Consider the following 27,335-nt stretch of genomic DNA (forward strand, 5'->3'; position numbering starts at 1 on the left):
TTGATTGTGTGTCCAACTATACTAACACCATTTTTCCAATAGACAATTAGTTTGCAGCATTAATCTAGCAAAACAATACTGCTGAAATCTGCTCACATCCAAAATGAACTGGTTGAATGGTAAGTTTGGCTGCAGAATAGTGGCTGTGTTTCCTGGATCTACGTTTGTCCCTGAGGTTTGTCTGCAAGTGTTTCCTTCACTGTGGGTGAAAAGTATCTCAATCATAGCTGTGCTAGCTAGCTAGCCTTCATTAGAGGAGAACACTATGTTGTGGTAAAATCCCCCAGAGTCATACGTTATATCTACTTTCTAGCCTGTACATACCCTGTTCTATTTAGCTAGCTTGCTGTTGCTAGCTAATTTGTCCTGGGATATAAACACTGAGTTGTTATTTTACCTGAAATGCACAAGGTCCTCTACTCCAACAATTACTCCACACATAAAACAATTAAACCACACATAAAACTGTCAACCGAATCGTTTCTAGTCATCTCTCCTTCTAGTCTTCTATTTTAGCCCTTGGCAACGCAGACGCTTGTTGGCCGCGCGCGAGCAGTGTGGGTGCAATAATTTAATAATATAGATACTGTATCTACATTTATTTTGCAACGCTCGCGCACGCGATGCAAGCATTGTAGTCAGCCTGTCAGGCAGTAATCTATGCGATATTGCAACTCATGAACCGTACATTGAATTCCCTTGCATTTTAGGTCAATCTCAACTGAATCCCACCACTACCACTAACTTAGGTCCTGTGTGGCTCAGGTTGTGGGTTCGATTCCCACATGGGACCAGTATGAAATAATATGAAAACGTATGAACTCACTACTGTAATTTGCTTTGGATTAGTTTATGTTTGGCGTTCAGATCTTAAGTAAGATATCTGGTGGATGGCGGTCTAGGTGGGGAGGATGCCATTAGCTAGGGCTTTAGTCTATACAACAGGGGCCCATAGGGTCTTCTGTGACAGGGGTGTTGTCACATTTCAGGGGGTGTAAAAGAAAGATAGAGAGAGAAAAAAGTTTCAATATCCCCAGCTGTAGCAACTCTTATGATCGAGAGGCCCAGGGCACCGTCTACGGTGTGTTCCTCCACTCCCAATGGTGCTGTCACTCAAGGACCATCCGGAAAGCTGAGAAAACTATTAGAAAAGACCACCCCTCACCAACCACTCCTCACGCCCCTCACGCCCCTCACCGCTCCCTCTTCACACCCCTCACGCCCCCCCTCACGCCACTCACCCCCCCTCCTCACCCCCCCAAAGTCCTGGAGGTGTTTCTTTGTTCAGTGAACTAAGTCCTGGAGGTGTTTCTTTGTTCAATGAACTAAGTCCTGGAGGTGTTTATTTGTTCAGTGAACTTAGTCCTGCAGGTGTCATATCAACAAAGGGGACACTTTGAGGCCAATATAGTGTACCTTTTCTGCCCCTCTGGGAGGCCAACGTGAAGGAACATAACGTTGTGGGGAGGTTGAGGAGAGCTGTTCATAAATGACGTGGCTGAGTGAAGCCTATACAGAGCTATGTAGAGCCAGAGCGATGGGGAGGGGGAGTGGTCTCAGCCATGCTGGGCTACAATAAAAGAGACCTCATATCTGTGGAGTCCAAACTGTCCAGTAGCACTACCGGTGGCTGCTGTTCCAGGGTTACTGGCACACCTCATAAAAGAAAGAAAATAAAGAAAACAAACAAAGAGCTCTTGATTCTGATTCCTTTGTAACCTTGCTAATTAGTGTGATTTTTATTTTTGCATTTCCAGTGAAGAGGCCCCTTGGTGTGAAAAAAAAAGAAAGAGAAAATGATCACCCTGCTTTGCACCGTTTTTCTTTCCCTGACCAGCAGTGTGTACAGCGAGAGCCCTGCTTCTCCACCAGCCTACACAGCAGGTAAGATTGTGTGTGTGTGTGTGTGTGTGTGTGTGTGTGTGTGTGTGTGTGTGTGTGTGTGTGTGTGTGTGTGTGTGTGTGTGTGTGTGTGTGTGTGTGTGTGTGTGTGTGTGTGTGTGTGTGTGTGTGTGTGTTTGCGTGCGTGCGTGCGTGCGTGGGTACAGGGGTGTGTATGTAGTGTCTGTACATGTGTGTGTACTATGGGGCCTCAGTAAAGTGGTACCATAGACTTATAACAGCAGGGTAATTGTAGTGGTTGGTAATAGAAGCCTCTCTGGGCTGCCATACACAGTCTGACTCACCACTGACTTATCAACTGCTTACGGCTGGCCACTGGCTGAGCATAAATCAGCCTGTCACTCACAAGGGCTCACTGTCCACACGTCACAATCTACTGGTTTTACACTGTATATTTGGACAAAACTATTATTTTCAGAATTTAAATGTGGCCAAATCCTTCTTTTTACTCTGAAAATGAGTCACTGTTTCCATTGTAGCTCAAATTATTATTACTATTATTATACCTTTATTCAACAAGGAACACAGACTGAGACCAAGGTCTCTTTTACAGCTGGGCCCTGCGTATACATGTTTACACATACAGTTTAGGTACAATGAATAAAAAAATTAACAAAACGATCACAGATAACACAAAAGAAATACAGCAACAGATTTCATTTACACATAGGTTATTCTACTAACAGCACAAGAACTTGCATTACCCGAAACAGTTACAAGCAATACAAAAATAAAAATGCTCCAATAAATATTTAAAATGAGCAAGGGGGACAAGAGTCTCAAGTTTAAGCTTAGTCTGCAGGCTATTCCATAGGCAAAGAGCGTAACAGGAAAAGGCAGCCATACCCAACTCTGTGGAGATCGCATGGGCCTCAAGTGTAATCCATGCTTGAGACCTGGTTTTATGAATTATAATTATAGTGTTGATAAGTGATGATAAATAAGAAGGTAGCTTATTCAGAAGTGCTTTATAGACAAACACGAGAGCATGTTGTTCTCGTCTCACGGACAGCGAAGTCCAACCCACATTTTGATTATAAACACAGTGGTGAGTTCTGTAGCTAGCACACGTAATAAACCTAAGTGCGCAATGATAAGTAGCATCCAGCGATTTCAGTGTTGATGCCGTAGCATGCATGTAAATACAATTTGTCTTCTATTTGTAGAGGACAAACATGTTCTGTTTCTATATAGGAAGCCTAGCTTGATTTTTAGCCGTTTACAAAGTTCGTCAAAATGCATTTTAAAAATTGACTTATAGGTCAGAATTTGTCAAAATTGTGTTCTGATAAACTGTAGCTACGTGCTTATTATGTCTATTATGTTTTCCCCCACTGCATTCCTATTATAAGGGAGTGAGAAGGGGGAAATTGGAAAAGTACTTTTTCAGACTGCACCTGCTCCAGCTACATCCTTAAGTATTATTTGAAATAGCACCTGTAGCCTAAATCAAATACTGTGGGTTATCTTACTGCCAAATGCAATAGTCAAATACCACTAAGAAACACATTGGTCTAGCTCAAACCAGAGTCTCAATGGACAAGGTTAAGAGTAGTAAGAGATGTAATTTCTTCAGTCTGTCAGGCTGACTCAGGGGATTTGAGCAGTAGCACGGCAGACAGAGAAACACGGCCAAGTAGGAAAATGCACTTTCTCAGAGACTGTAGATGAGATTCTGTCCTGTCTGTGCAAAAGTTTGTTCTACTCATGTGGGCTGATGATGTCAGAAATGTGTGTGTGTGTGTGTGTGTATGTGTGTGTAGCCCCATGATGTCATAACCTTGGCTCTGGCCGGCACCCAGCCCAAATCTATACAGTAGATCTTTATTCTAACCCTATGGAAAAGAAGCCTTAATGTACACTTATGCCAGGGGCGTTGCCTGCTCCATTGACTCACCCAGGCCTCTGAGCCTGTGGGAATCCTTAGTGGTACATGCATTTTGACAAGAACAGGGTTAAGATTAACAGCCACAGTAAAACGTATACAGCTGAACTATAGCCAAATTACTCTCCCTTTCCCACTGAGGTAATGGTCTGTTAACTCTGGGGATTTTTTGGGGCTGGTGCTTGGACAGGACTGGGGATTGGACAGGGCTGGGGCTTGGACATGGCTGGGGCTTGGACAGGACTGGGGATTGGACATGGCTGGGGCTTGGACAGAGCTGGGGCTTGGACAGGGCTGGGTCTTGGACAGGACTGGGGATTGGACAGGGCTGGGGCTTGGACAGAGCTGGGGCTTGGACAGGACTAGGGATTGGACATGGCTGGGGTTTGGATAGGGCTGGGGCTTGGACAGGGCTGGGAATTGGACAGGACTGGGGATTGGACTTAAGTAGGGTTTGGTTGGAACTGGGCCTGGGATGGGACTTATACAGGGTTGGGCTGGAGCTGAGGTTTGGGCTTGGGCTTGGACTCAGGCAGGGTTGGGGGTGAGGCTGTGGCTTTGACATAGTTGGTGCCTGGAAAGGGGCTTGGGCTCTGGCTTGTTTGGGAGGGGGTTGGTGCTGTGTCAGGAGGGGGCTGTGATGCTGGTACAGCAAGTGAAGTTTGATGTGAAAGTTTAAAGTAACTGTCCAGTTTTTCCACATTTCTATGAAATATGATCTATAGTTAATTAAAATATGAGTGAAAATATTTCCTTTCCAAAAGTATAATTAACTATGTTAAAAAGCAGATTTTCTGTGTTGTAATGATACGGGCCAACCCCAACAACAGAATGGTGTGGACGTATACTGGTCATTAAAAATATTATTGCGAGTAGACCGCTGATTGGCCATCTCAGCCAATGAGGCAGGAGACATCATTCTCTATGAGGAAATATCAAGCATTTTTTAAACGGTCTGTTTGAGATACAAGTTTGAGCTGTTTTTTAATAAATGTTTTATTTATGCTTTGGCCACAAATACCAGGATATGATGAGTCAACAACATTATTTGGGTATGAGTTAAGAGAATATTAACTTTTAAAAGGGAGCTTTAATTACTTTAAGACAGGTCTGATTTATAAGGCGATGGCAACAGCCAAGAAGTCATGGTGACATCATAGTACCATTCCCAGAGTATGTGTGTGTTTAAGAGAGTTGAGGTGTGTATGTGTGTGCATGTGTCCGTACACACCTGTGTCCGTGTATGAGAGTGAGTGCACATTTTTTGGGCTCGTACGGGGTTGTGTGTGTGAAGGCGTGTACCTTGGTCACAGCTGCCTGTTAACTAGATCTCCCTGTTGACTCAGGAGCAGAGCTGCAGGATGTTGTAAAGGATAGCATGTCTAGCTGGTCGGGGTGGGTGTGGTTTTACACTGGATGACACACATGTAGTTACAGCTGTGTAACATACTCTCTGTATACATACTGATTCAAGATTATAGGCTAATTAGTGACTAATCAACTTGCTCGGTTGCTCTTCAACGTCTCAAAGACCACAGTAAAACTAAGTTAATGAACACTAGGTTAGGATAACATTATGAAGTGCCTGTAGACTCTGAACATGTATGTCACATGGCAACGTTGGACCATTATGATGTTACTGTCAATTTATTACTCTCTCAGATACAGCTGTTTTCAATCACTCAGTACGATAACATTTTATGGAGAGAGAATTGTATATGATCGTAAAATGGCAGTAGGTCATGGCTACTACGGTACTTTTGTACTTTTGTCATGCACATGTGGTCATTTACTTATTCTCTCCTCTTTTTCATTCAACCCCCACCTTCAAAAGCCTTAGTTCTAAGGGCCCTGGTTGGGGTTTCTACTAAGCTAACATGTGGATGGTCATACTCAGGATCATTGAACTATTTCATTTAACATTTTTGGACCCCTATAGGTATGAAAAATAAATGAGAAAAAGCTATTTGATGAAGCATTGAATTTGGCCTTATTGCTGTTAGCCCCGTAGAAACACACTGAAGATGGTGCAGACGGAGAAGGACAACATCTTACGAGTTCCAATATAGTGAAATTCATTATGTTTATCTTAACTTTTTTTGTACAGTAAGTTCATATTATTATCACATATGACCGCGAAGCACTTCTGGACATCAGATCGCCAGTTACTAATCCTTGATTTCAACTTCAACAAGAGTATTCTGTCATAGAAACTTGAAAGCTGCTATATTATATGTCTTACTGCTGAAACGTGGCTGGATGATGAAGCTATGCACGTAGTACTCGGTGGATTCTCCATCCAGTGGCAGGATCGGTCGGTGGCTTTAGGGAAATCGAAAGGAGGCGAAGTGTTTAAAATTTTTAAAAAAATAACAACTGGTGTGCTACTTCCAGTGTGAAGGAAATCTCTAGCTTTGGCTCACCTGATACCATCCTACTGCAACAACCCTCACACGGGAGCCCCTCAGGGGTGTGTGCTTAGTCCCCTACTGTACTCCTTGTTCACCAACAACTGTGTGGTCACGCACGACTCCAACACCATCATCAAGTGGTGTTAACACAATGTTGACAGTCCTGATCATCGACAGCGATGAGTCAGCCTACAGGGAGGAGGTCAGAGATTTAGCAGTGTGGTGCCAGGACAACAACGTCTCCCTCAACGTCAGTAAGACCAAAGAGCGGATCGTGGACTATATGAGAAAGAAGCCTCCCGAGTGGCGCAGAGGTCTAAGACACTGCCGTGCTTGAGGCGTCACTACAGATCCTGGTTTGATCCCGGTCTGTGTCGCAGCTGACCGCGACCGGGAGACCCATAAGGCGATGTACAATTGGCCCAGCGTCGTCCAGGTCATGGGAAGGTTTGGCTGGCCGGGATGTCCTTGTCCCATTGAGCTCTAGCAACTCCTGTGGCACGCTGACACGGTCACCAGATGTACAGTGTTTCCTCCGACACATTGGTGCGACTGGCTTCCAGGTTAAGCGAGCAGTGAGGCTTGGCAGGGTCGTGTTTCGAAGGACGCATGACTCTCGACCTTCGCCTATTCCGAGTCCATATGGGAGTTACAGCGATGGGACAAGACTGTAACTACCAATTGGGGAGAAAAATATTTGGGGGAGAGGGGAGAGCTCTTCGATGGGGTTGTTGTGGAACAGGTTGAGAGCTTCAAGTTCCTTGGCCTTCCTCATCACAAAGGACTTAACGTGGTCCACACACACCCGCACAGTTGTGAAGAGGGCAATGCAGCGCCTCTTCTCCTCAGGATGCTGAAAAGATTTGGCATGGGCCCTCAGATCCTCAAAAGGTTTGACAGCTGCACCATCGAGAGAATCTTGACTGACTGCATCACTGCTTGCTTTTGCAATTGCACCGCCCTTGACCACGAAGAGCTACAAAGGGTGGTGTGGACAGACCAGTATATCACTGAGGGCTCCCTGCCATCCATGAACTCTATATCAGGCGGTGTCAGAGGAAAACCTGACGAATTGCCAAAGACTCCAGCCACCCAAGCCATAAACTGTTCACTCTGCTACCGTCCGGCAAACGGTACTGGAGCATCGGCTCTCGAACAAACAGGCTCCAAGATTTGATTTGACAGCTTCTACACACAAGCCATAAGACTGTTAAATAGCCAGACTGCTAAATGGTCATTTAATGTCACCAGAACTATCTGCACTGATTCTATCTTGCACTGATCCTACCCGCCCTCATTAGAATTTATATACACACCAAATACATACGTTCTCACACACTATACTGTCATTCCCAAACAAAACCCTCACACATTCAAACACTACATACGGACACACACACATAGAACACACACACATACCGACACAGAACAAACACATATACAGTGCATTCGGAAAGTATTCAGACCCCTTTACATTTTCCACATTTTGTTACGTTACAGCTTTATTCTAAAATTGATTAAATAAATAAAAAATCTCATCAATCTACACACAATACCCCATAATGACAAAGTGAAAACAGCTTTTTGTTGTTGTAAATTTATAAAAAATTAAAAAATAAATACCTTATTTACATAAGTGTTCAGACCCTTTGCTATGAGACTCGAAATTGATTTCAGGTGCATCCTGTTTCCATTGATCATCCTTGAGATGTTTCTACAACTTGATTGGACATGATTTGAAAAGACAAACACCTGTCTATATAAGGTCCCACAGTTGACAGTGCATGTCAGAGCAAAAACCAAGCCATGAGGTCAAAGGAATTGTCCTTAGAGCTCCGAGACAGGATTCTGTCGAGGCACAGATCTGGGGAAGGGTACCCAAAAATGTATACAGCATTGAAGGTCCCCAAGAACACAGTGGCCTACATCATTCTTCAATGGAAGAAGTTTAGAACCACCAAGACTCTTCCTAAAGCTGGCCGGCTGGCCAAAGGGCCTCCCTGACCAAGAACCCAATGGTCGCTCTGACAGAGTTCTAGAGTTCCTCTGTGGAGATGGGATAACCTTCCAGAAGGACAACCATCTCTGCAGCACTCCACCAATCAGGCCTTCATGGTAGAGTGGCCAGACGGAAGCCACTCCTCAGTAAAAGGCACATGACAGCCTGCTTGGAGTATGCCAAAAGGCACCTAAAGACTCTCAAACCATGACAAACAAGATGCTCTGGTCTGATGAAACCAAGATTTTACTCTTTGGACTGAATGCTAAGCATCACGTCTGGAGGAAACCTTGCACCATCCCTACGGTGAAGCATGGTGGTAGCAACATCATGCTGTGGGGATGTTTTTCAGTGGCAGGGACTGGGAGACTAGTCAGGACCGAGGGAAAGATGAACAGAGCAAAGTACAGAGAGATCCTTGATGAAAACCTGCACCAGAGTGCTCAGGAACTCAGACTGGGGAGAAGGTTCACCTTACAACAGGTCAACAGCCCTAAGCACACAACCAAGACAACGCAGGAGTGGATTCAGCACAAGTCTCTGAATGTCCTTGAGTGGCCCAGCTAGAGCCTGGACTTGAACTCAATCGAACATCTCTGGAGAGACCTGAAAATAGCTGTGCAGCAACACTCCCCATCCAACCTGACAGAACTTGAGAGGATCTGCAGAGAAGAATGGGAGAAACTCCCCAAATACAGGTGTTCCAAGCTTGTAGCGTCAAATCCAAGGCAGTAATCGCTGCCAAAAGTGCTTTAACAAAGTACTGAGTAAAGGGTCTGAATACTTATGTAAATGTGATATTTTAGTTTTTTAAAAACTGAAGAATCACATTTTTGGGATCACAAAAGATCAAACATTTCTAAAACCTCTTTTTGCTTTGTCATTATGGGGTATTGTGTGTAGATTGATGAGGGGAAAAATATAGATTTTATACATTTTAGAAAAAGGCTGTAACGTAACAAAATGTGGAAAGTCAAGTGGTCTGAACACTTTCCGAAAGCACTGTACATACACACTCACGCATTTTTACACTCATCATTTGCTGCTGCTACTCAGTTCTTTATTTTACTCTTATAATTATCTATCCTGATGCCTAGTCACTTTACCCTGCCTTCATGTGCGTACAGTTGAAGTCTGAGTTTAACATACACCTTAGCCAAATACATTTAAACTCAGTTTTTCACAATTTCTGATATTTACTCCAAGTAAAAATTCCCTGTCTTAGGTCAGTTAGGATAACCACTTTATTTTAAGAATGTGAAATTTCAGAATAATAGTAGAGCGAATTATTTATTTCAGCTTTTATTTCTTTCCTCACTCTCCCAGTGAGTTAGAAGTTGCCATACACTCAAATAGTATTTGGTAGCATTGCCTTTAAATAGTTTAATTTTGGTCAAATGTTTTGGGTAGCCTTCCACAATAAGTTGGGTGAATTTTGGTCCATGTTTCTAGGCCTCCTTGCTCGCACACGCTTTTTCAGTTCTGTCCACACATTTCTATGGGATTGAGGTCAGGGCTTTGTGATGGCCACTCCAATACCTTGACTTTGTTGTCCTTAAGCCATTTCGCCACAACTTTGGAAGTATGCTTGGGGTCATTGTCCATTTAGAAGACCCATTTGCGACTAAGCTTTAACTTCCTGACTGATGTTTTGAGATGTTGCTTCAAAATATCCACCTAATTTTTCTGCCTCATGATGCCATCTATTTTGTGAAGTGCATCAGTCCCTCCTGCAGCAAACCACCCCCAAAACATTATGCTGCCACCGGGATGGTGTTCTTCGGCTTGCAAGCCTCCCCCTTTTTCCTCCAAAAATAACGATGGTCATTATGGCCAAACAGTTCTATTTTTGTTTCATCAGACCAGAGGACATTTCTCCAAAAAGTACGGTCTTTGTACCCATGTGCAGTTGCAAATCGTAGTCTGGCTTTTTCTATGGCGGTTTTCGAGCAGTGGCCTGAGCGGCCTTTCAGGTTACATTTCTCAAAAACTATGATCTTTATCCCCATGTGCAGTTGCAAACCATAGTCTGGCTTTTTTATGGCGGTTTTGGAGCAGTGGCTTCTTCCTTGCTGAGCGGCCTTTCAGGTTATGTTGATATAGGACTCGTTTTACTGTGGATATAGATAATTCTGTACCTGTTTCTTCCAGCATCTTCACAAGGTCCTTTGCTGTTGTACTGGGATTTATTTGCACTTTTTGCACCAAAGTATGTTCACCTTACGAGACAGAACGTGTCTCCTTCCTGAGCGGTATGACGGCTGACTGGTCCCATGGTGTTTATTCTTGCGTATTATTGTTTGTACAGATGAACTTGGTACCTTCAGGCATTTGGAAATTGCTCCCAAGGATGAACCAGACCTTGAATGATTTCTTTTGCTTTTCCCATGATGTCAAGCAAAGAGGCACTGAGTTTGAAGGTAGGCCTTGAAATACATCCACAGGTGCACCTCCAATTGACTCAAATTATGTCAATTAGCCTATCAGAACCTTCTAACGCCATGACATAATTTCTGGAATTTTCCAAGCTGTTTGCAGGCACAGTCAACTTAGTGTATGTAAACGTCTGACCCACTGGAATTGTGATACAGTGAATTATAAGTGAAATAATCTGTCTGTAAACAATTGTTAGAAAAATGACTTGTGTCATGCACAAAGTAGATGTCCTAACCGATTTTCCAAAACTATAGTTTGTTAACAAGCGATTTGTTGAGTGGTTGTTAAACTAGTTTTAATGACTCCAACCTAAGTGTATGTAAACTTCCGACTTCAACTGTATCTACCGCAAGTACCTCATACCTGTTCACATTGATTTGTTTTTTGTACATAGCTCCATTCTTGTGTATTTTATTTTATTCCTCTTACTCAGCATGAAAAGGTTTGTAAGCAAGAATTTCACTATTATTCGGCGCAAGTGATGAATACAATTTCATTTGAATAACAGATTCATACATGGAAAGAAAGATGGGTGTCATAGAGAAAAACAGAGAACACCATCATATTCATGAGAGTCTCATCTTTCCATCGAGGTGCCATATTAGTTTGTACAATTCAGATGTTTTTTGGAGAAGACCAATTTCCGGGATGTGTCCTGGTCTGACAAACAGTGCTGTACCTCTGCCACCTTCCACAGACAGATTTTAATGGGGATTGTTTTATTATGCTAATTCGATTAGTGAATAAGTGGGGGGGAAATGGTTGGTAATGGTTTAATGAACAGTTTGTATACGTTACATTGACATTTTAGTCATTGAGCAGATGCTCTTATGAAAAGCGACGTAAAGAAGCAATAAGGGTTACGTGCTTTGCTCAAAGGCACATTGACAGATTTGAACAAGCAACCTTTCCGTTACTTGCCCAATGCTCTTAACTGCTAGGCTACCTGCCAAACAAATAGCCCTGTGTAAATAAGCTAAGGCTTGATATACACTGAGTGTACAAAATATTAGGAACACCTTCCTGATATTGAGTTGCATCCCCTTTTTCCTTCAGAACAGCCTCAATTCGACGGGGCATGGACTCTACCAGGTGTCGAAGGTGTTCCACAGGGACGCTGGGGTCATGCACGCCTGGTGCTTTTGATGAGGAGCCATTGTGTCATTCTGTAGCAGAAGTGGGATATACTCTTTGGCGTGCGTTTGGTGGGTAATGAGGGGATGGGTGGAGGAAAGAGCAGTTGGATTTAGGGCTATAGAGGAAGATAAAATGTGTAAGGCAGCCCCACTTCTGTTCTTTAAATCAGTCTACAGGATAGTTGCAACTGATAATGTATAGGCCATGCTAGTAAATCCAGCCACGCATCGACTATGTGCTCTGTGTGCATAGAAGAATTGGGTTCTGGGATTTAGAGTTTGCGGTGAGAAACAGGGGTGGAGGAAGCTGGGGTGGAGGGAAAGATGACTGAACCCGGAGGCATTTAACCTGGAGCGCCTGGTAGTGGTTCTTGCATCCATGTTGAAAAGTATTTTCCCGTTGAAGAGCCAGTGAAACCGTTTTCAAGTCATGGCTTTGGTGTGGCTCAAGAAGCCCGCGGTTATACGACTCTCTGAGTGAGCCTCCGCCAGACAGATGTGGAACAGAACCCAAGAGAGATACAAAAGAGGAAGAAAAATAGAGGAAGAGACAGATGTAGAGAGATTCAGAGCAAATTAAAGAGGCACCAGGAGATAGTCAGACACAGAAGGAGAGGGAGGAAGGGATACTGGCTAGGATGCCACTGGGACACCAGTTAGTACTGACAATTTGATCTATAACTCAAAAGGGGACTTAGTGTTCACCAAATGCTGCTGATTATTTCTCCAGACATATTCTGCTCAAAGGGAAGGGGATGTGAAAAGTCTGCTTTGCATCAAATCAAAGTTTATTGGTCGTGTACACAGTTTGGCAGATGTTATAGCAGGTGCAGTGAAGCGCCTATGTTTCTAGCTGCAACAATGCAGCAATATCTAGCAATAAAATAACAATACACACCTAATCCAAAAGTTAATCCAAAAAGAACAAGAAATGAAGACCTATCAGAATGAGGTTGGTGGAACGTTAATGTTGGTGACACCTTAATTGGGGAGGACTAAGTGGAATGGTAGCTAATACATGCCATTCCATTTGCTCCATTCCAGACATTATTATGAGCTGTCCTGCCCTCCACTGCAGCAATATCAGAACAAGCAATGTCAACAGAGGTGTGATACCCATAGGGGGCACAGGGGCATGTGCCAACAGATTTGTCCTGTTTAAAAAATATATATACACCAAAACATTAAGGACACCATGACATAGATTGACCAGGTGAATCCAGGTGAAAGCTATGATCCCTTATTGATGTCACTTGTTAAATCCACTTCAATCAGTGTAGATAAAGGGGAGGAGGCAGGTTAAAGAAGGATTTTAAAGCTTTGAGCCAGTCGAGACATGGGTTGTGTATGTGTGCCATTCAGAGGGTGAATGGGCAAGAAACAATATTTAAGTGCCTTTGAACGAGGTATGGCAGTGGGTGCCAGGCACACCGGCTTGTGTGAAGAACTGCAATGCTGCTGGGTTTTTCACACTCAACAGTTTCCCATGTGTATCAAAAATGGTCCACCACCCAAAGGACATCCAGACAACTTGACATAACTGTGGGAAGTATTGGAGTCAACATGGGCCTGCATCCCTGTGTAACGCTTTTGATACCTTGTAGAGTCCATGCCCCGACAAATTGAGGCTGTTCTGAGGGCAAAAGAGGGGGTTCCTTGGCTGAGATGGGAGAACCTGCCATAAGAACAACAGTCTCTACAGCACTTCACAAATATGGGCTTTATGGGAGAGAGGCCAGAAGGAAGGCACTCCTGAGAAAAATGCAACACTTTGGCCTGAATGAAAAGCTCTATGTCTGGAGTAAACCAGGCACATCTCATCACCCGTCTAACACCATCAGTACCGTAAAGCATGGTGGTGGCAACATCATGCTATGGGGATGCTTTTGAGCAGCAGGGACTGGGAGGCTGGTAAGGATAGAGGGAACAATTAATGGAGCCAAATACAGGCAAATCCTTGATGAGAACCTGATTCAGAGTACAAACGACCTGAGACTGGGGCGAAGATTTATGTTTCAACAGGACAATGACCCCAAGCATACAGCCAAAGCAACGCTGGAATGGCTTCAGAACAAGAATGTGAAAGTCCTTGAGTGGCCCAGCCAAAGCCGACTTGAATCCCATTGAAAATCTCCCCATCTAATTTAACAGAGCTTGAGAAAAGCTGCGAGGAATAATGAGAGGAAATCCCCAAATCCAGATGTGCAAAACTGATACAGACATACCCAAGGTGACTCAAAGCTATAATCGCCGCCAAAGGTGCTTTGACAAAGTATTGACTCAGGGGTGTGAATACATATGTAAATGAGATATTTCTGTATTTTGCAAAAATGTGTAAAAACATGTTTTCACTTTGTCATTATAGGGTATTGTGTTCAGATGGGTAAGAAAAAATATATTTAATATATTTTGAATTCAGGCTGTAACACAAAACAAAATGTGGAATAAGTCAAAGTGCATGACACAAGTCATTTTCCAATAATTGTTTACAGACAGATTATTTCACTTAATTCACTGTATCACAATTTCAGAGGGTCAGACGTTTACATACACTAAGTTGACTGTGCCATTAAACAGCTTGGAAATTTTCAGAAAACGATGTCATGAGTTTAGAAGCTTCCGATAGGCTAATTGACATAATTTGAGTCAATTGGAGGTGTACCTGTGGATGTATTTCAAGGCCTACCTTCAAACTCAGTGCCTCTTTGCTTGACATCATGGGAAAATCAAAAGAAATCAGTCAAGGACTGGTTCATCCTTGGGAGCAATTTCCAAACGCCTGAAGGTAGCATGTTCATCTGTACAAACAATAATACGCAAGAATAAACACCATGGGACCACGCAGCTGTCATACCGCTCAGGAAGGAGACGCGTTCTGTCTCCTAGAGATGAACGTACTTTGGTGCGAAAACTGCAAATCAATAGCAGAACAACAGCAAGGACCTTGTAAAGATGCTGGAGGAAACGGGTACAAAAGTATCTATATCCACAGTAAAATTAGTTCAATATCGACATAAACTGAAAGGCCGCTCAGCAAGGAAGAAGTCACTGCTCCAAAACCGCCATAAAAAAGCCAGACTACGGTTTGCAACTGCACATGGGGACAAAGATCATAGTTTTTGAAGAAATGTCCTGTGGTCTGATGAAACAAAAATAGAACTGTTTGGCCATAATGACCATCGTTATGTTCGGAGGAAAAAGGGGGAGGCTTGCAAGCTGAAGAACACCATCCCAACCGTGAAGCACGGGGGTGGCAGCATCATGTTTTGGAGGTGCTTTGCTGCAGGAGGGACTGATGAACTTCACAAAATAGATGACATCATGAGAGAGGAAAATTATGTGGATATATTGAAGCAACATCTCAAGGCATCAGTCAGGAAGTAAAAGCTTGGTCGCAAATGGGTCTTCCAAATGGACAATGACCCCAAGCATACTTCCAAAGTTGTGGCAAAATGGCTTAAGGACAACAAAGTCAAGGTATTGGAGTGGCCATCACAAAGCCCTGACCTCAATCCCATAGAAAATTTGTGGGCAGAACTGAAAAAGCGTGTGCGAGCAAGGAGGCCTAGCAACCTGACTCGGTTACACCAGCTCTGTCAGGAGGAATGGGCCAAAATTCACCCAACTTATTGTGGGAAGCTTGTGGAAGGCTACCCAAAACATTTGACCAAAATTAAACTATTTAAAGGCAATGCTACCAAATACTATTTGAGTGTATGGCAACTTCTAACCCACTGGGAGAGTGAGGAAAGAAATAAAAGCTGAAATAAATAATTCTCTCTACTATTATTCTGACATTTCACATTCTTAAAATAAAGTGTTGATCCTAACTGACCTAAGACAGGGCATTTTTACTAGGATTATATGTCAGAAACTGTGAAAACCTGAGTTTAAATGTATTTGGCTAAGGTGTATGTAAACTTCAGACTTCAACTGTACCTTTTGCTATGTAGTGTATTTAAGAAGAGGCTGATGTGTGGTGACCATTGACTGCTCTGTCTGGCCCAAGGTGCTGAATTTCCTGGGACTCTTGCCAAGGCTTTATTGATTGCGGCTATACCAGTGGTGAGGGGGTCATGGGCCATGTGCATCCATCATGTCTCGGCTTGGGCTTAGAGAGATGTGTGTAGGCAACCACTAGGTGGAATCCCCACAAAGCACCACTCTCATGAAGACTTAACAGAGGTCAGGGAGATTGTGGGAACTCACATGGAGTGACTAATAGGACCTACTTCTCTGAACTGAAGGGTAGCATGACTAATAGCACCTACCTATCTGAACTGAAGGGTAGCATGACTAATAGCACCTACCTATCTGAATTGAAGGGTAGCATGACTAATAGCACCTACCTATCTGAATTGAAGGGTAGCATGACTAATAGCACCTACCTATCTGAATTGAAGGGTGGCATGACTAATAGGACCTACTTCTCTGAACTGAAGGGTAGCATGACTAATAGCACCTACCTATCTGAACTGAAGGGTAGCATGACTAATAGCACCTACCTATCTGAATTGAAGGGTGGCATGACTAATTGCACCTAACTCTCTGAACTGAAGGGTGGCATGACTAATAGCACCTAACTCTCTGAACTGAAGGGTGGCATGACTAATAGCACCTAACTCTCTGAACTGAAGGGTGGCGTGACTAATAGCACCTAACTCTCTGAAATGAAGAGTGGCCTTATTAGGGGGGAGGCCGGGAAGAAGGGAGGGAGGGAATAGGTTTTTTTGTAAACTGATCAATGGAAGACTTTATTTCCTGCCCTGGTGGGATGCCCAACAATTTTTTTACATAAGTCAGCTGGCCCGGATGAAAGACAAACATTTAATCTCGGGGTTAATGAGTAATAAACTAGCATTTGATAACTGCCAGAGCTGGTTGTGGTATACAGTTTGATAACTGTCAGAGCTGGCGGTGGTATACAGTTTGATAACTGCCAGAGCTGGCTGTGGTATACAGTTTGGTAACTGCCAGAGTTGGCTGTGGTATACAGTTTGATAACTGCCGGAGTTGGCGGTGGTATACAGTTTGATAACTGCCGGAGCTGGCTGTGGTATACAGTTTGATAACTACCCGAGCTGGCTGTGGTATACAGTTTGATAACTGCCAGAGCTGGCTGTGGTATACGGTTTGGTAACTACCAGAGCTGTCGGTGGTATACAATTTGGTAACTGCCAGAGCTGGCGGTGGTATACAGTTTGGTAATTGCCAGAGCTGGCGGTGGTATAAAGTTTGGTAACTGCCAGAGCTGGCGGTGGTACTGTATACAGTTTGGTGAAAGCCAGAGCTGGCGGTGGTATACAGTTTGGTAACTGCCAGAGCTGGCGGTGGTACTGTATACAGTTTGGTGAAAGCCAGAGCTGGCGGTGGTATACAGTTTGGTAACTGCCAGAGCTGGCAGTGGTATACAGTTTGGTGAAAGCCAGAGCAGCTGGTGGTATACACTTTGGTAAAAGCCAGAGCTGGCAGTGGTAAACAGTTTGGTGAAAGCCAGAGTGGATGGTGGTATACAGTTTGGTGAAAGCCAGCTGCTGGTGATTTGCTCCAGAGGCGGGAGACTGGCTGGTGCCCCAAAGTGGAATCTAATCAGGACTAGAGGCCCACTTTAATGATAGAGCTTACTGGACCCAACAGAAAGGGGAGTGTGTGTGTGTGTGTGTGTGTGTGTGTGTGTGTGTGTGTGTGTGTGTGTGTGTGTGTGTGTGTGTGTGTGTGTGTGTGTGTGTGTGTGTGTGTGTGTGTGTGTGTGTGTGTGTGCGTGCGTGCATATGTGTGTGTGTGTGTGTGTGCGTGCGTGCATATGTGTGTGTGTGTGTTTCTGTGCATGTGTTTTATAACACACAGACACCATAAATTATTAAAATAATACGCCTACATTATATAGTGTGACCCAATTGTGTAACAAGCAATATGTTACCTACTGTAAGTCCCAGATTTTGCTAAGGAATCTTTGGTGACAGTCAGTTTCACGCTGGTACACCCCTACCACAAGACACTATACAGATAACCTTATACAATAAAGTCAATTTAAACTGCCCCCCATTCCCCTACTCAACCGCTAGTGCCAGGAACATGGCAAATTGCTCTGCAAATTATTGCAAGAGACAGAGCCATGCCACAATGGGAAAGAGGTTTTGTGACAAACAGTCTGAAGTTCTCATAGCTATATTAACATTGTTCAACTCCAAGCCACAGTCATTAGGGGTTTTAAAAAGTGGTTTATAGGCAATGTTGAGAGGTGCATTTTTCAGAGATCCTTTAATACTTATTTTCTTGCCAACAAACCACATGCAAAGCCACAATTCTTGTAGACCATCTTTATTCTGGTACACTTGAATGTCCTCGAAAGTCAATCATTAATACGTATGCATAAACCCATTACTCCCTCAAAACATTACCAGACGTGTCAGTCTGCTTTTTGGAAGCGGTCCTTTCTGAACTGACACCAGTAATTAATACAACATTGTATCTTGAATCTTAACACACTCTACATCTTCTCTTGTCTTTCACAGAGACTGAACTTGGTGATCAGAACCAGGTGTTTGCCAGCCGTGGCTCCAACGTCACTCTACCATGCCGGCTCCACCGCCAGCATGGGATGTCCTTCGGCAGTGTGGGCATGAGAATCAAGTGGACCAAGCTGTCTGCAGACGAGTCCCTGGAGGAGGATGTGCTAGTGTCCATGGGCTTCCACAAAAAGAGCTACGACAGCTTCCAGGGTCGCGTCCACCTGCAGGAGGCCGACGATGATGACGCCTCACTGGTTCTTAGCGACGTGTCCCTAGATGACGTGGGAAAGTACCGTTGTGAGGTCATTGATGGCATTGATGATGTCATCCATGAGGTTACCTTGGAGGTGCAAGGTAGTGTAGGCTACAGCAATGGTAAATCCTTCTCTCTTTACTTCTGCCCCCAGCTCTGCGATGGGCGTCATCTCATTGCATCATCCCATCGCATCATCCCACATTTCCTCATCACCCCCCACCATTTTATCTTGTCTTCTTTGTCTTTATGTTGTGGTTATACTTTACCCTGTAAATAGAGAGTAGTTTTTCAAGACCAAGTAGCCTGACCTGCAGGGGGGGAAAGTATTTTGCATTTTAGCAGACGCTCTTATCAAGAGTGACTTACAGGAGCAATTAGGGTTAAGTGCCTTGCGCAATGGCAAGGCACATATTTTTTTTTTTTTACCTAGTCGGCTCTGGGATTTGAACCAGCGACCTTTCGGTTACTGACCCAACGCTCTTAAGCCGCCCTAGTCCTACCCATGGACTACTGTCTGGTGGAAACCAGACATGGTTTCAAGACCAGAGCCAATAAATCTTTTTCACGGATTGGCTGTTCCCTTATTTTCAACACCTCACCACCACATTATTGATTTCTTTGCAGAGAGACAAAAGACGAAAGAGCTGACATCTTTTGTTCATTTATTCAGATTTTGTGCTGAATACATTCACGCAGTCTAACACTGCAGTAAACTAAAACACATTTTCCATCTGAACTAATACCACTCCACATCTATCCAGACATCCTCCTCACTTATACCATTTGTATAATGATGAAATTAGTCCTGTTCTTCCTTTTAATATGTGGCACAAATACAACCACATGGCAAATCATCTATCGGTAAAACTGAGTCAGCCTAAATGCATTCAATACTATTATATGGTCCCTGTTCCTATTTGGGCCAAGAACGCCTGAGGAGATTTGGGTCTTGGGTAAGAAAAGGGATCTTTAACAGAGAGAAGCTAGTTCGCTACCCATAATGAAAACATGCTGTTACAACTAGCCATTGTTAACATTGGAACAAAATAGTCCAATAAAAAGCCTTAATGTTGGTTGTGATTTTTCTTCAAAGTACCGGTAATCAAATCAAAATGTTATTCTGTTTGCGGCTGTACACATCTGACAGTCCAGCACTCGGGTACTTAGGCTACCATGGGATGCAGGGTTTTGTAACAGATGTAACTACTGATGCTGATTTAGCAATGCCAGGATAATCTACTGTCTTACAGGGATGGTTCTTGCTTTATCGGCTCCTAATCATTTCTTAACCATTCCCAAAGGGTAAAGAGAGAAGTGGTTGATTTATCTTGGGATAAACAGGCAGTGGTCAAATGTCACCCTCTCTGTTAGCTACAGTAGCAGTGACACAAAGCAAAGATGGGGGTTAAATGCAGATGTCTTACTCAGGCTGTTTACGATTGAAAGACATTAAGGGGTGGCTCTCCCTTAGGCATCAATACAATAGCATCTGGGTCTGGTCTACTTAGTTAACTGACTGTACATGAACCAGATAAAATGAGGGAGTGGAATGTCTCGCTTCCTCTTACATCTCTGACACAAAGTACATTAGGCTGAAGAAGTGATGTTGAGGTCAAATTCTGTGCTCTCCAAGAACATGTCAACAATCACTAGAGCCTGATGATAACCACCTTCCCCTCAGGGTTTTCACATTTATAAGGGATTACATTTGGGTGGAGGCCGGACAAATAAAATATTTAACAGGACAATAGAGGAGTGGACCAGCAAAGTCTGAGTCAAAGGAATTACTTCCATTACAAAACCATCACACTCAAGGTGCTGTTTTACAGCTGTTAATTACATAACTGAACCACCCAATGATTGACACCAGAAGTTCCATTTGTACTTTGTATTATAGTGCATTCAGGTTGTTCTGGCCGAACATACTTACATACATACTTACATACATACTTACATACATAGATCTTAATGTGAGCCGGTTTGCTACAGCAGGAAAATAATCCTGCAGCAACAGGAAATGTGAATTATTATGTGTATTTTAATTAATGTACATTTTTGTCGGAGTTGACACATTTTTCGTAAGGATATATCAAGTCTGAAATTTCAAAGTAGAAATTACAAACTTCAGAGGCCTTTTTAAACCTCAAATACACTCCAAGTTTTAGAGTTCCTGCATTGCAGGAAATATCTCAAGCCACAGGGAGATCAAATTAAGGTCATACATCTGTAGCTTGGCAGTTGCAGCCTAATTAAAACATGAACAGCTTGTTTGGTAAAAGAGCAGAGATCACACCTAGCTTGCGTGAGATGAATCTCCCTTCCCTGCTGAGGGGCAGACAGCCACGAAGTTAGGCAGTTAGCGAAGTCTGAAGATTCTCTGTCTCTCTGGAGACGGCTGCTCTTTTAACACTCACCAGGAGCCGCAAGACCAAGAAGAGTAATGGCTTACACTCACTAACACATACTATCAGATCGTATGTCAGAAACCCCCATTCCCTCATGACTGGTCCGGTCTAGACCCAGGACCACACACATTCTTCATCCCACTGGATGTCTGGGTCTGTAAACCGACAGTAGGACGAGTGTGTAAAACATAAATCCAAAATCCTCTGTTCCATACACTTCCTGAAACTGGAATTACAAACACGGTGCCACTGGTTTAAAAGGAATAATGGTCTGTATTCAGCTTTAGAATCATATTCCTCACCTCAGTATGTTATGTTTTATGTGTATCTGTATGTTTTCATTTACGGTATATTTCTATCTACTGTATGTACAGTTGAAGTCGGAAGTTTATATACACTTATACACTTATATACACTTAGGTTGGAGTCATTAAAACTCGTTTTTCAACCACTCCACAAATATATTGTTAACAAACTATAGTTTTGGCAAGTCGGTTAGGACATATTCTTTGTGCATGACACAAGTAATTGTTCCAGCAATTGTTTACAGACAGATTATTTCACTTATAATTCACTGTATCACAATTCCAGTGGGTCAGAAGTTTACATACAATAAGTTGACTGTGCCTTTAAACAGCTTGGAAAATTCAAGAAAATTATGTCATGGCTTAGGAAGCTTCTGATAGGCTAATCAACATAATTTGAGTCAATTGGAGGTGTACCTGTGGATGTATTTCAAAGCCTACTTTCAAACTCAGTGCAGCTTTGCTTGACATCATGGGAAAATCAAAAGAAATCAGCCAAGACCTCAGAAAAAATTGTAGACCTCCACAAGTCTGGTTCATCCTTGGGGGCAATTTCCAAATGTCTGAAGGTACAAATTCATCTGTACAAACAATAGATTGCAAGTATAAACACCATGGGACCACGCAGCCATCATACCGCTCAGAAAGAGACGCGCTCTATCTCCTAAAGATGAACGTACTTTGTTGCGAAAATAGCGAATCAATCCCAAAACAACAGCAAAGGACCTTGTGATGATGCTGGAGGAAACAGGTACAAAAGTATGTATATCCACAGTAAAACAAGTCCTATATCGACATAACCTGAAAGGCCGCTCAAGAAGGAAGAAGCCACTGCTTCAAAACCACCATAAAAAAGCCAGACTACGGTTTGCAACTGCACATGGGGAAAAAGATTGTACTTTTTGGAGAAATTTCCTCTGGTCTGATGAAACAAAAATAGAACTGTTTGGCCATAATGACCATTGTTATGTTTGGAGGAAAAAGGGGGATGATTGCAAGCTGAAGAACACCATCCCAATCGTGAAGCACTGAGGTGGCAGCATCATGTTTTGGGGGTGCTTTGCTGCAGGAGGGACTGGTGCACTTTACAAAATAGATGGCATCATGAGGGAGGAAAATTAAGTGGATATATTGAAGCAACATCTCAAGACATCAGTCTCGAAGTTAAAGCTTGGTCGCAAATGGGTCTTCCAAATGGACAATGACCCCAAGCATAATTCCAAAATTGTGGCAAAATGGCTTAAGGATAACAAAGTCAAGGTATTGGAGTGGCCATCACAAAGCCCTGACCTCAATCCTATAGAAATGTGTGGGCAAAACTGAAAAAGCGTGTGCGAGCAAGGAGGCCTACAAACCTGACTCAGTTACACCTGCTCTGTCAGGAGGAATGGACCAAAATTCACCCAACTTATCGTGGGAAGCTTGTGGAACGCTACCCGAAACGTTTGACCCAAGTTAAACAATTTAAAGGCAATGCTACCAAATACTAATTGAGTGTATGTAAACTTCTGACCCACTGGGAATGTGATGAAAGAAATAAAAGCTGAAATAAATCGTTCTCTCTACTATTATTCTGACATGTCACATTCTTAAAATAAAGTGTTGATCCTAACTGACCTAAGACAGGGAATTTTTCCTGGCATTAAATGTCATGAATTGTAAAAAACTGAGTTTAAATATAGTTGGCTAAGGTCTATGTAAACTTCCGACTTCGAATGTATACAGCATGGGTAACTATGCAACGGGTTTCTATCCACTGTGGTGATTACATTAAAGGATACATTCAAAATAGTATCTGTCATAAAAAGGAAAAAAAATATTTTCCAACTTGTTAAACGAGAACAATTAATCTTACATTATACAATGGGGGGTCTAATCCTGGATGTTGATTGGTTAAAACCACGTTCCAACCAGTGTCTATTCGTCAAGTTACCGCCCGGCTATAACTGTGACGTTAAAATGCCTATTTACTGTTCCATTTGACTGCACAATCTACTGTTTCATCAGCCCAGCCAGGCAATTTATGAAGTTAATCTCCACTGTAAAAGGCATTTAGAAATGATCTCCCATTTCTTTTAGACTAACATTTGGTGGTTTTCAACAGCGGAGATTTGTATAAACCTTACTGTCTGTCTCTCTCCAAAATTTGCAACATTGTTTCAATACTGAAATTCGGACGAGACAGACAGGCTGGCAGCTTTTTCAGCCAGTCGAAATCATGAATCAGCATTATTTTTATGGATATAAACAAAGAAATGACAATATAAAGACACGCAACGCAGCTAGTTTGCTGTCATTCCAGTTTCAGTTTGAAATGATTGTGTTTGCTGTGTAGTTGGCTAGCTCCTCTGGCGAGAAAGCAAATGTTCTATGCCAGGCGATATCGTGCATCATTAGCTCATTGTTATGGATACATCCCCCAAAAAATCGCTAGACAACAGCTTAGACAAACACAAATGAAGCTACATTGCTGTTATTCTGGCTGCACTGTTTGTCATGACTGTGTTAGCCGAAGTTGGCTAGCTGGCAAGCAAGGGATAAGAACGTTAACAGTCATTATGACAACGGAACATTTAGAACGACTGGGTCACGTCCATAGATTAAGAACAAAAATAAATTAATCAAAATAAAGTTTTTCATGAAATTCTATCAATAATTATTTGAATTTGTTGTTAACCTGTTGTATAAACGTGATAATGTCCTCGAAGCCAGTTGTTTGGAGGATATATTGGCACAGTTTGCCGCGCCCTCAACGAAACAACCCCCTTGTCAATATATTCTCCAAACACCGGCTTCAAGAGCATTTTCACTTAACCCCAGCTCCTTTGTCATTCCCAGGTGTGGTGTTCCCTTACTCCCCACGGCTGGGCCGATACAACCTCAACTTCCACGATGCCGAGCAGGCTTGCCTGGACCAGGACTCTGTGGTGGCCTCCTTCGACCAGCTCTACGAGGCCTGGAGGAGTGGCATGGACTGGTGCAACGCCGGCTGGCTGAACGACGGGTCCGTGCAGTACCCCATCACCAAACCTAGAGGGCCCTGTGGAGGTGCCAACGCCAGGGCGGGCCTGAGGAACTACGGCCAGCCTGAAAAGTCCAAGAGCCACTACGATGTCTTCTGCTTCACCTCTGGCCTCAAGGGTGAGTTGGTGTTTCCTTCGTGTGGTTGTTTTCCAGTTGATCATTAAAAATTCAGTGTGTTATGTATCATTGAGACACAATTATTCAAGAAGCAGAAATAGATGGACATACATTGCAGTAGGGCAGAGTTCATCAACATAGCTAATAGACCTTTTTGTAAAGTGAGGCAGAATACCCCCAACCCAAATCCTCTGTTGACTTTTGGCCGACCTCAGGTCATCTCTACTGGCTGGTGCAACCCGACAAGCTGACGTTCGGAGAGGCTGTTCAGGCATGCCAGGATGACGGGGCTGAGATCGCCAATGTGGCCCAGATGTACGTTGCCTGGAAGCTGAATGGTTATGACCGCTGCGACTCTGGCTGGCTGGCTGACGGCAGCGTCCGCTACCCGATCTCCAGGCCCCGCATGAACTGCAGCCCAACAGAGGCGGCCGTGCGCTTTGTGGGATTCCCTGACAAGAAGCAAAAGCTCTTTGGTGTCTACTGCTTCAAGGGCCAGCAGTGAAGAGGGAATGCCAGGACTTAGCCCTGTGCACAATACCAACTTAACCACCAAAGAAATAAAATGACAACAATAACACCAATACATGTCGGGAATTAATTCGCATGAACTAGCATGAGCTCATTACCTTACCAAAACTGTGCTAACTTTTTTTAAATTCTTACAAACTATGAATTTTGTCAAAACAAATTTTCATACTGCAATGACCTAAATATATTTTGTAAGCTGAAACAAGAGTTATTCCTCGTCATGTAATAACACATCACCATGGTTGAAATTGTGACAGAGACCAGGCCTGGATGAGTTACATCATCCTCGTTTGTTTTGTCCTCCACAAATTGAGTGTGTGAAGAAATAATGATTGGAGCGTTTATGCTCTATTTGGCCAGGGAATGCTTTTGAAGTTTCAAAAAATGAAAAAAATTGTCTGTGACAAAATGCATCAGGTCTAACTAACATGCATATCAAGCAGTTTATGGGCTAAATTTCATTAACATAATAACCACAGTTTGACTATGGCAGTTCTGTTATCAGTAACACTTGCACGGTAATGCTACCACAAACTACGACAAACAAATAACAACAACAACAACAAAATCAAATTTGAATCCCCATCTCAAGTGAATCTTCATCTAACATTTCACAAAGGAGATTCAAGTCAGCAAGCTAACTTTCCTGTATGTCCTGAAACGGTGAACTACACCCATAGAAAGAATGGTTCCAAAATGGTTCTTTGGCTGTCCCCATAGGAGAACCCTTTTTGGTTCCAGGTAGAACCTTTTTTAGTTCTAGGTAGAACTCTTTTATGTTCCATGTAGAACTCTATGGGGAAAGGGTTCTACGTGGAACCCAATAGGGTTCTACCTGGAAGCAAAAAGGGATCTTCAAAGTGTTCTCCTATGGGACAGCCGAAGAACCGTTTTAGGTTCTAGATAGCACCTTTTTTTCTAAGCGTGTAGGATTTTGTTCCAAAGTTTAAAAAAGTTTCAGGAAAGTTTGTCTGCTAACTCATAGACCCTTTTTGCAAGTGTTACTTTAATAATGCATGTCTCTCCTCAACATCTAAATACTTCCCCCTCTTACTAAGAATCCTTTGGGGTGCTTTTCAACTTTATGAACTGTGATCTGATCTTTTAACATTTCTGTTTAAAGCATAACATGAATGTATGTGTCCCGGACTGTCACTCCTCTTCATAGATAGTTTAGATCAATAGATCATCAAAAGTCATACTGAGCAATTATTGTAACTAATATAACCCGTTTTGTTATTTTTTACAAAGTGTTTATATTGCCTTTTTCTAATGTTCTTTTTATGTCACTATGTGTGGCATATTGCTTTGTCAAATAGTTTTTAATCGTTTTTTTTGTAACTCTTTTGAGAGAATCTTAATATATCCTCCCCACACTTGCCCCTCACCCAAACCTTACTTAGTGTACAGTATTATATTGGACAAAATTCTCAGATTGAAATCGCTACAATTCCTAGGTATAATTTCAGCTAAATGTCAGTGAAGGAAAAATCTCAACCTACTATAGTGTTGATTGTACGGCATCACATAAGAGGCATCCGCTTTGAGAGTTTCCAATTGGATTTTTTTTTTTTTTCAATGTTGAGCAGTTTTTGTCTTCAAATCAATGAAACGCAGGGTCTGACTTAAATCCTGACTCGAATAAGTTGGTCCAGTCCAGACTCGAAGATCAAAAAATCACAAAGTATTTGCTACCAATTTTAACTCACACTTGAGATTTGCCTCTTGTGAAGTTAATTCTGGAATGATAATATCCAAGGGCATTAACCAGAATATTTGTATATGCAGTGCATATAAAGTGGTAAATAAAGAGAGTGACTAGAACTACCACGTGACTTCTATACGTCTCCATATTATGTTAAATGTTTTACAGTGTTCCCTCAGCATTACAACACTAAAATGGACCCACTGGACATGCAGGAGGTTGACAACTGAGATGTGTGTTGACTATAGCCATAACCACTAGCCTAGTGTAGACAATATTGGTCAGTAAAACTGAATATACAAATGAAGGAGGTGATCTTTCTTTTCTTTTTGTGTTGCGTTTAGGCTTACCTTTCTCTCACTCTCCTAGATGGCATTGACACAGGTGACATGTGGTTATTTGATTGAACCTGGTTTACTAACTGCAGTCACATAAAAAAGAAACAGACTTTTCTAAAGCATGATACACATATTTGGCGTTTTTCACATTTGTGTTACCTTTGTATGCACACATCCCTTGGTGGAGGTGTTTTTTGTTTTCTAATGCCATTTATCTTTTTGAACAAAAGACCAAACTGAAAATAAAGACTTGGTAATAAACTTTTGACGCTGTGACTTTTTCCCCTCCATTTAATGGTAGTTCTGTGTATTTCTGTTGTCGTTGGATCTGGACCAACATACATGGATTATGTTTCTACTTTCTATAAATGCC

The 27,335-nt window shown here is 42.7% G+C and overlaps 1 protein-coding gene across 2 annotated transcripts; it reads left to right on the forward strand.

Annotated features, from left to right (window-relative positions):
* The first annotated feature begins 1,583 nt into the window (after positions 1 to 1,583).
* LOC139577169 (hyaluronan and proteoglycan link protein 1-like) lies at positions 1,584 to 27,223 on the forward strand. 2 transcript variants are annotated; one of them, XM_071404065.1, is made up of 4 exons: positions 1,584 to 1,884; positions 18,285 to 18,635; positions 24,086 to 24,388; positions 24,604 to 27,223. In XM_071404065.1, the coding sequence occupies exons 1-4, from the start codon at positions 1,797 to 1,799 to the stop codon at positions 24,891 to 24,893; spliced, it is 1,032 nt and encodes a 343-aa protein (XP_071260166.1). In that variant the 5' UTR covers positions 1,584 to 1,796; the 3' UTR covers positions 24,894 to 27,223. The 2 variants fall into 2 exon arrangements, with proteins under 2 accessions (XP_071260166.1, XP_071260165.1); XM_071404064.1 differs by having other exon boundaries at positions 1,585 to 1,884; positions 18,285 to 18,656.
* Positions 27,224 to 27,335: the final 112 nt, after the last annotated feature.

This window comes from Salvelinus alpinus, chromosome 5 (genome assembly GCF_045679555.1).
Source record: "Salvelinus alpinus chromosome 5, SLU_Salpinus.1, whole genome shotgun sequence".
NCBI classification, from domain to species: Eukaryota; Metazoa; Chordata; class Actinopteri; order Salmoniformes; family Salmonidae; genus Salvelinus; species Salvelinus alpinus.

Bases quoted from the DNA above. Each gene is read 5' to 3' on its own strand.
- LOC139577169 (XM_071404064.1), top strand. From the start codon at position 1,797: ATGATCACCCTGCTTTGCACCGTTTTTCTTTCCCTGACCAGCAGTGTG. The intron at 1,885-18,284 runs GTAAGATTGTGT...TGTCTTTCACAG, and splicing joins TCCACCAGCCTACACAGCAG to AGACTGAACTTGGTGATCAG. The intron at 24,389-24,603 runs GTGAGTTGGTGT...GGCCGACCTCAG, and splicing joins CTTCACCTCTGGCCTCAAGG to GTCATCTCTACTGGCTGGTG.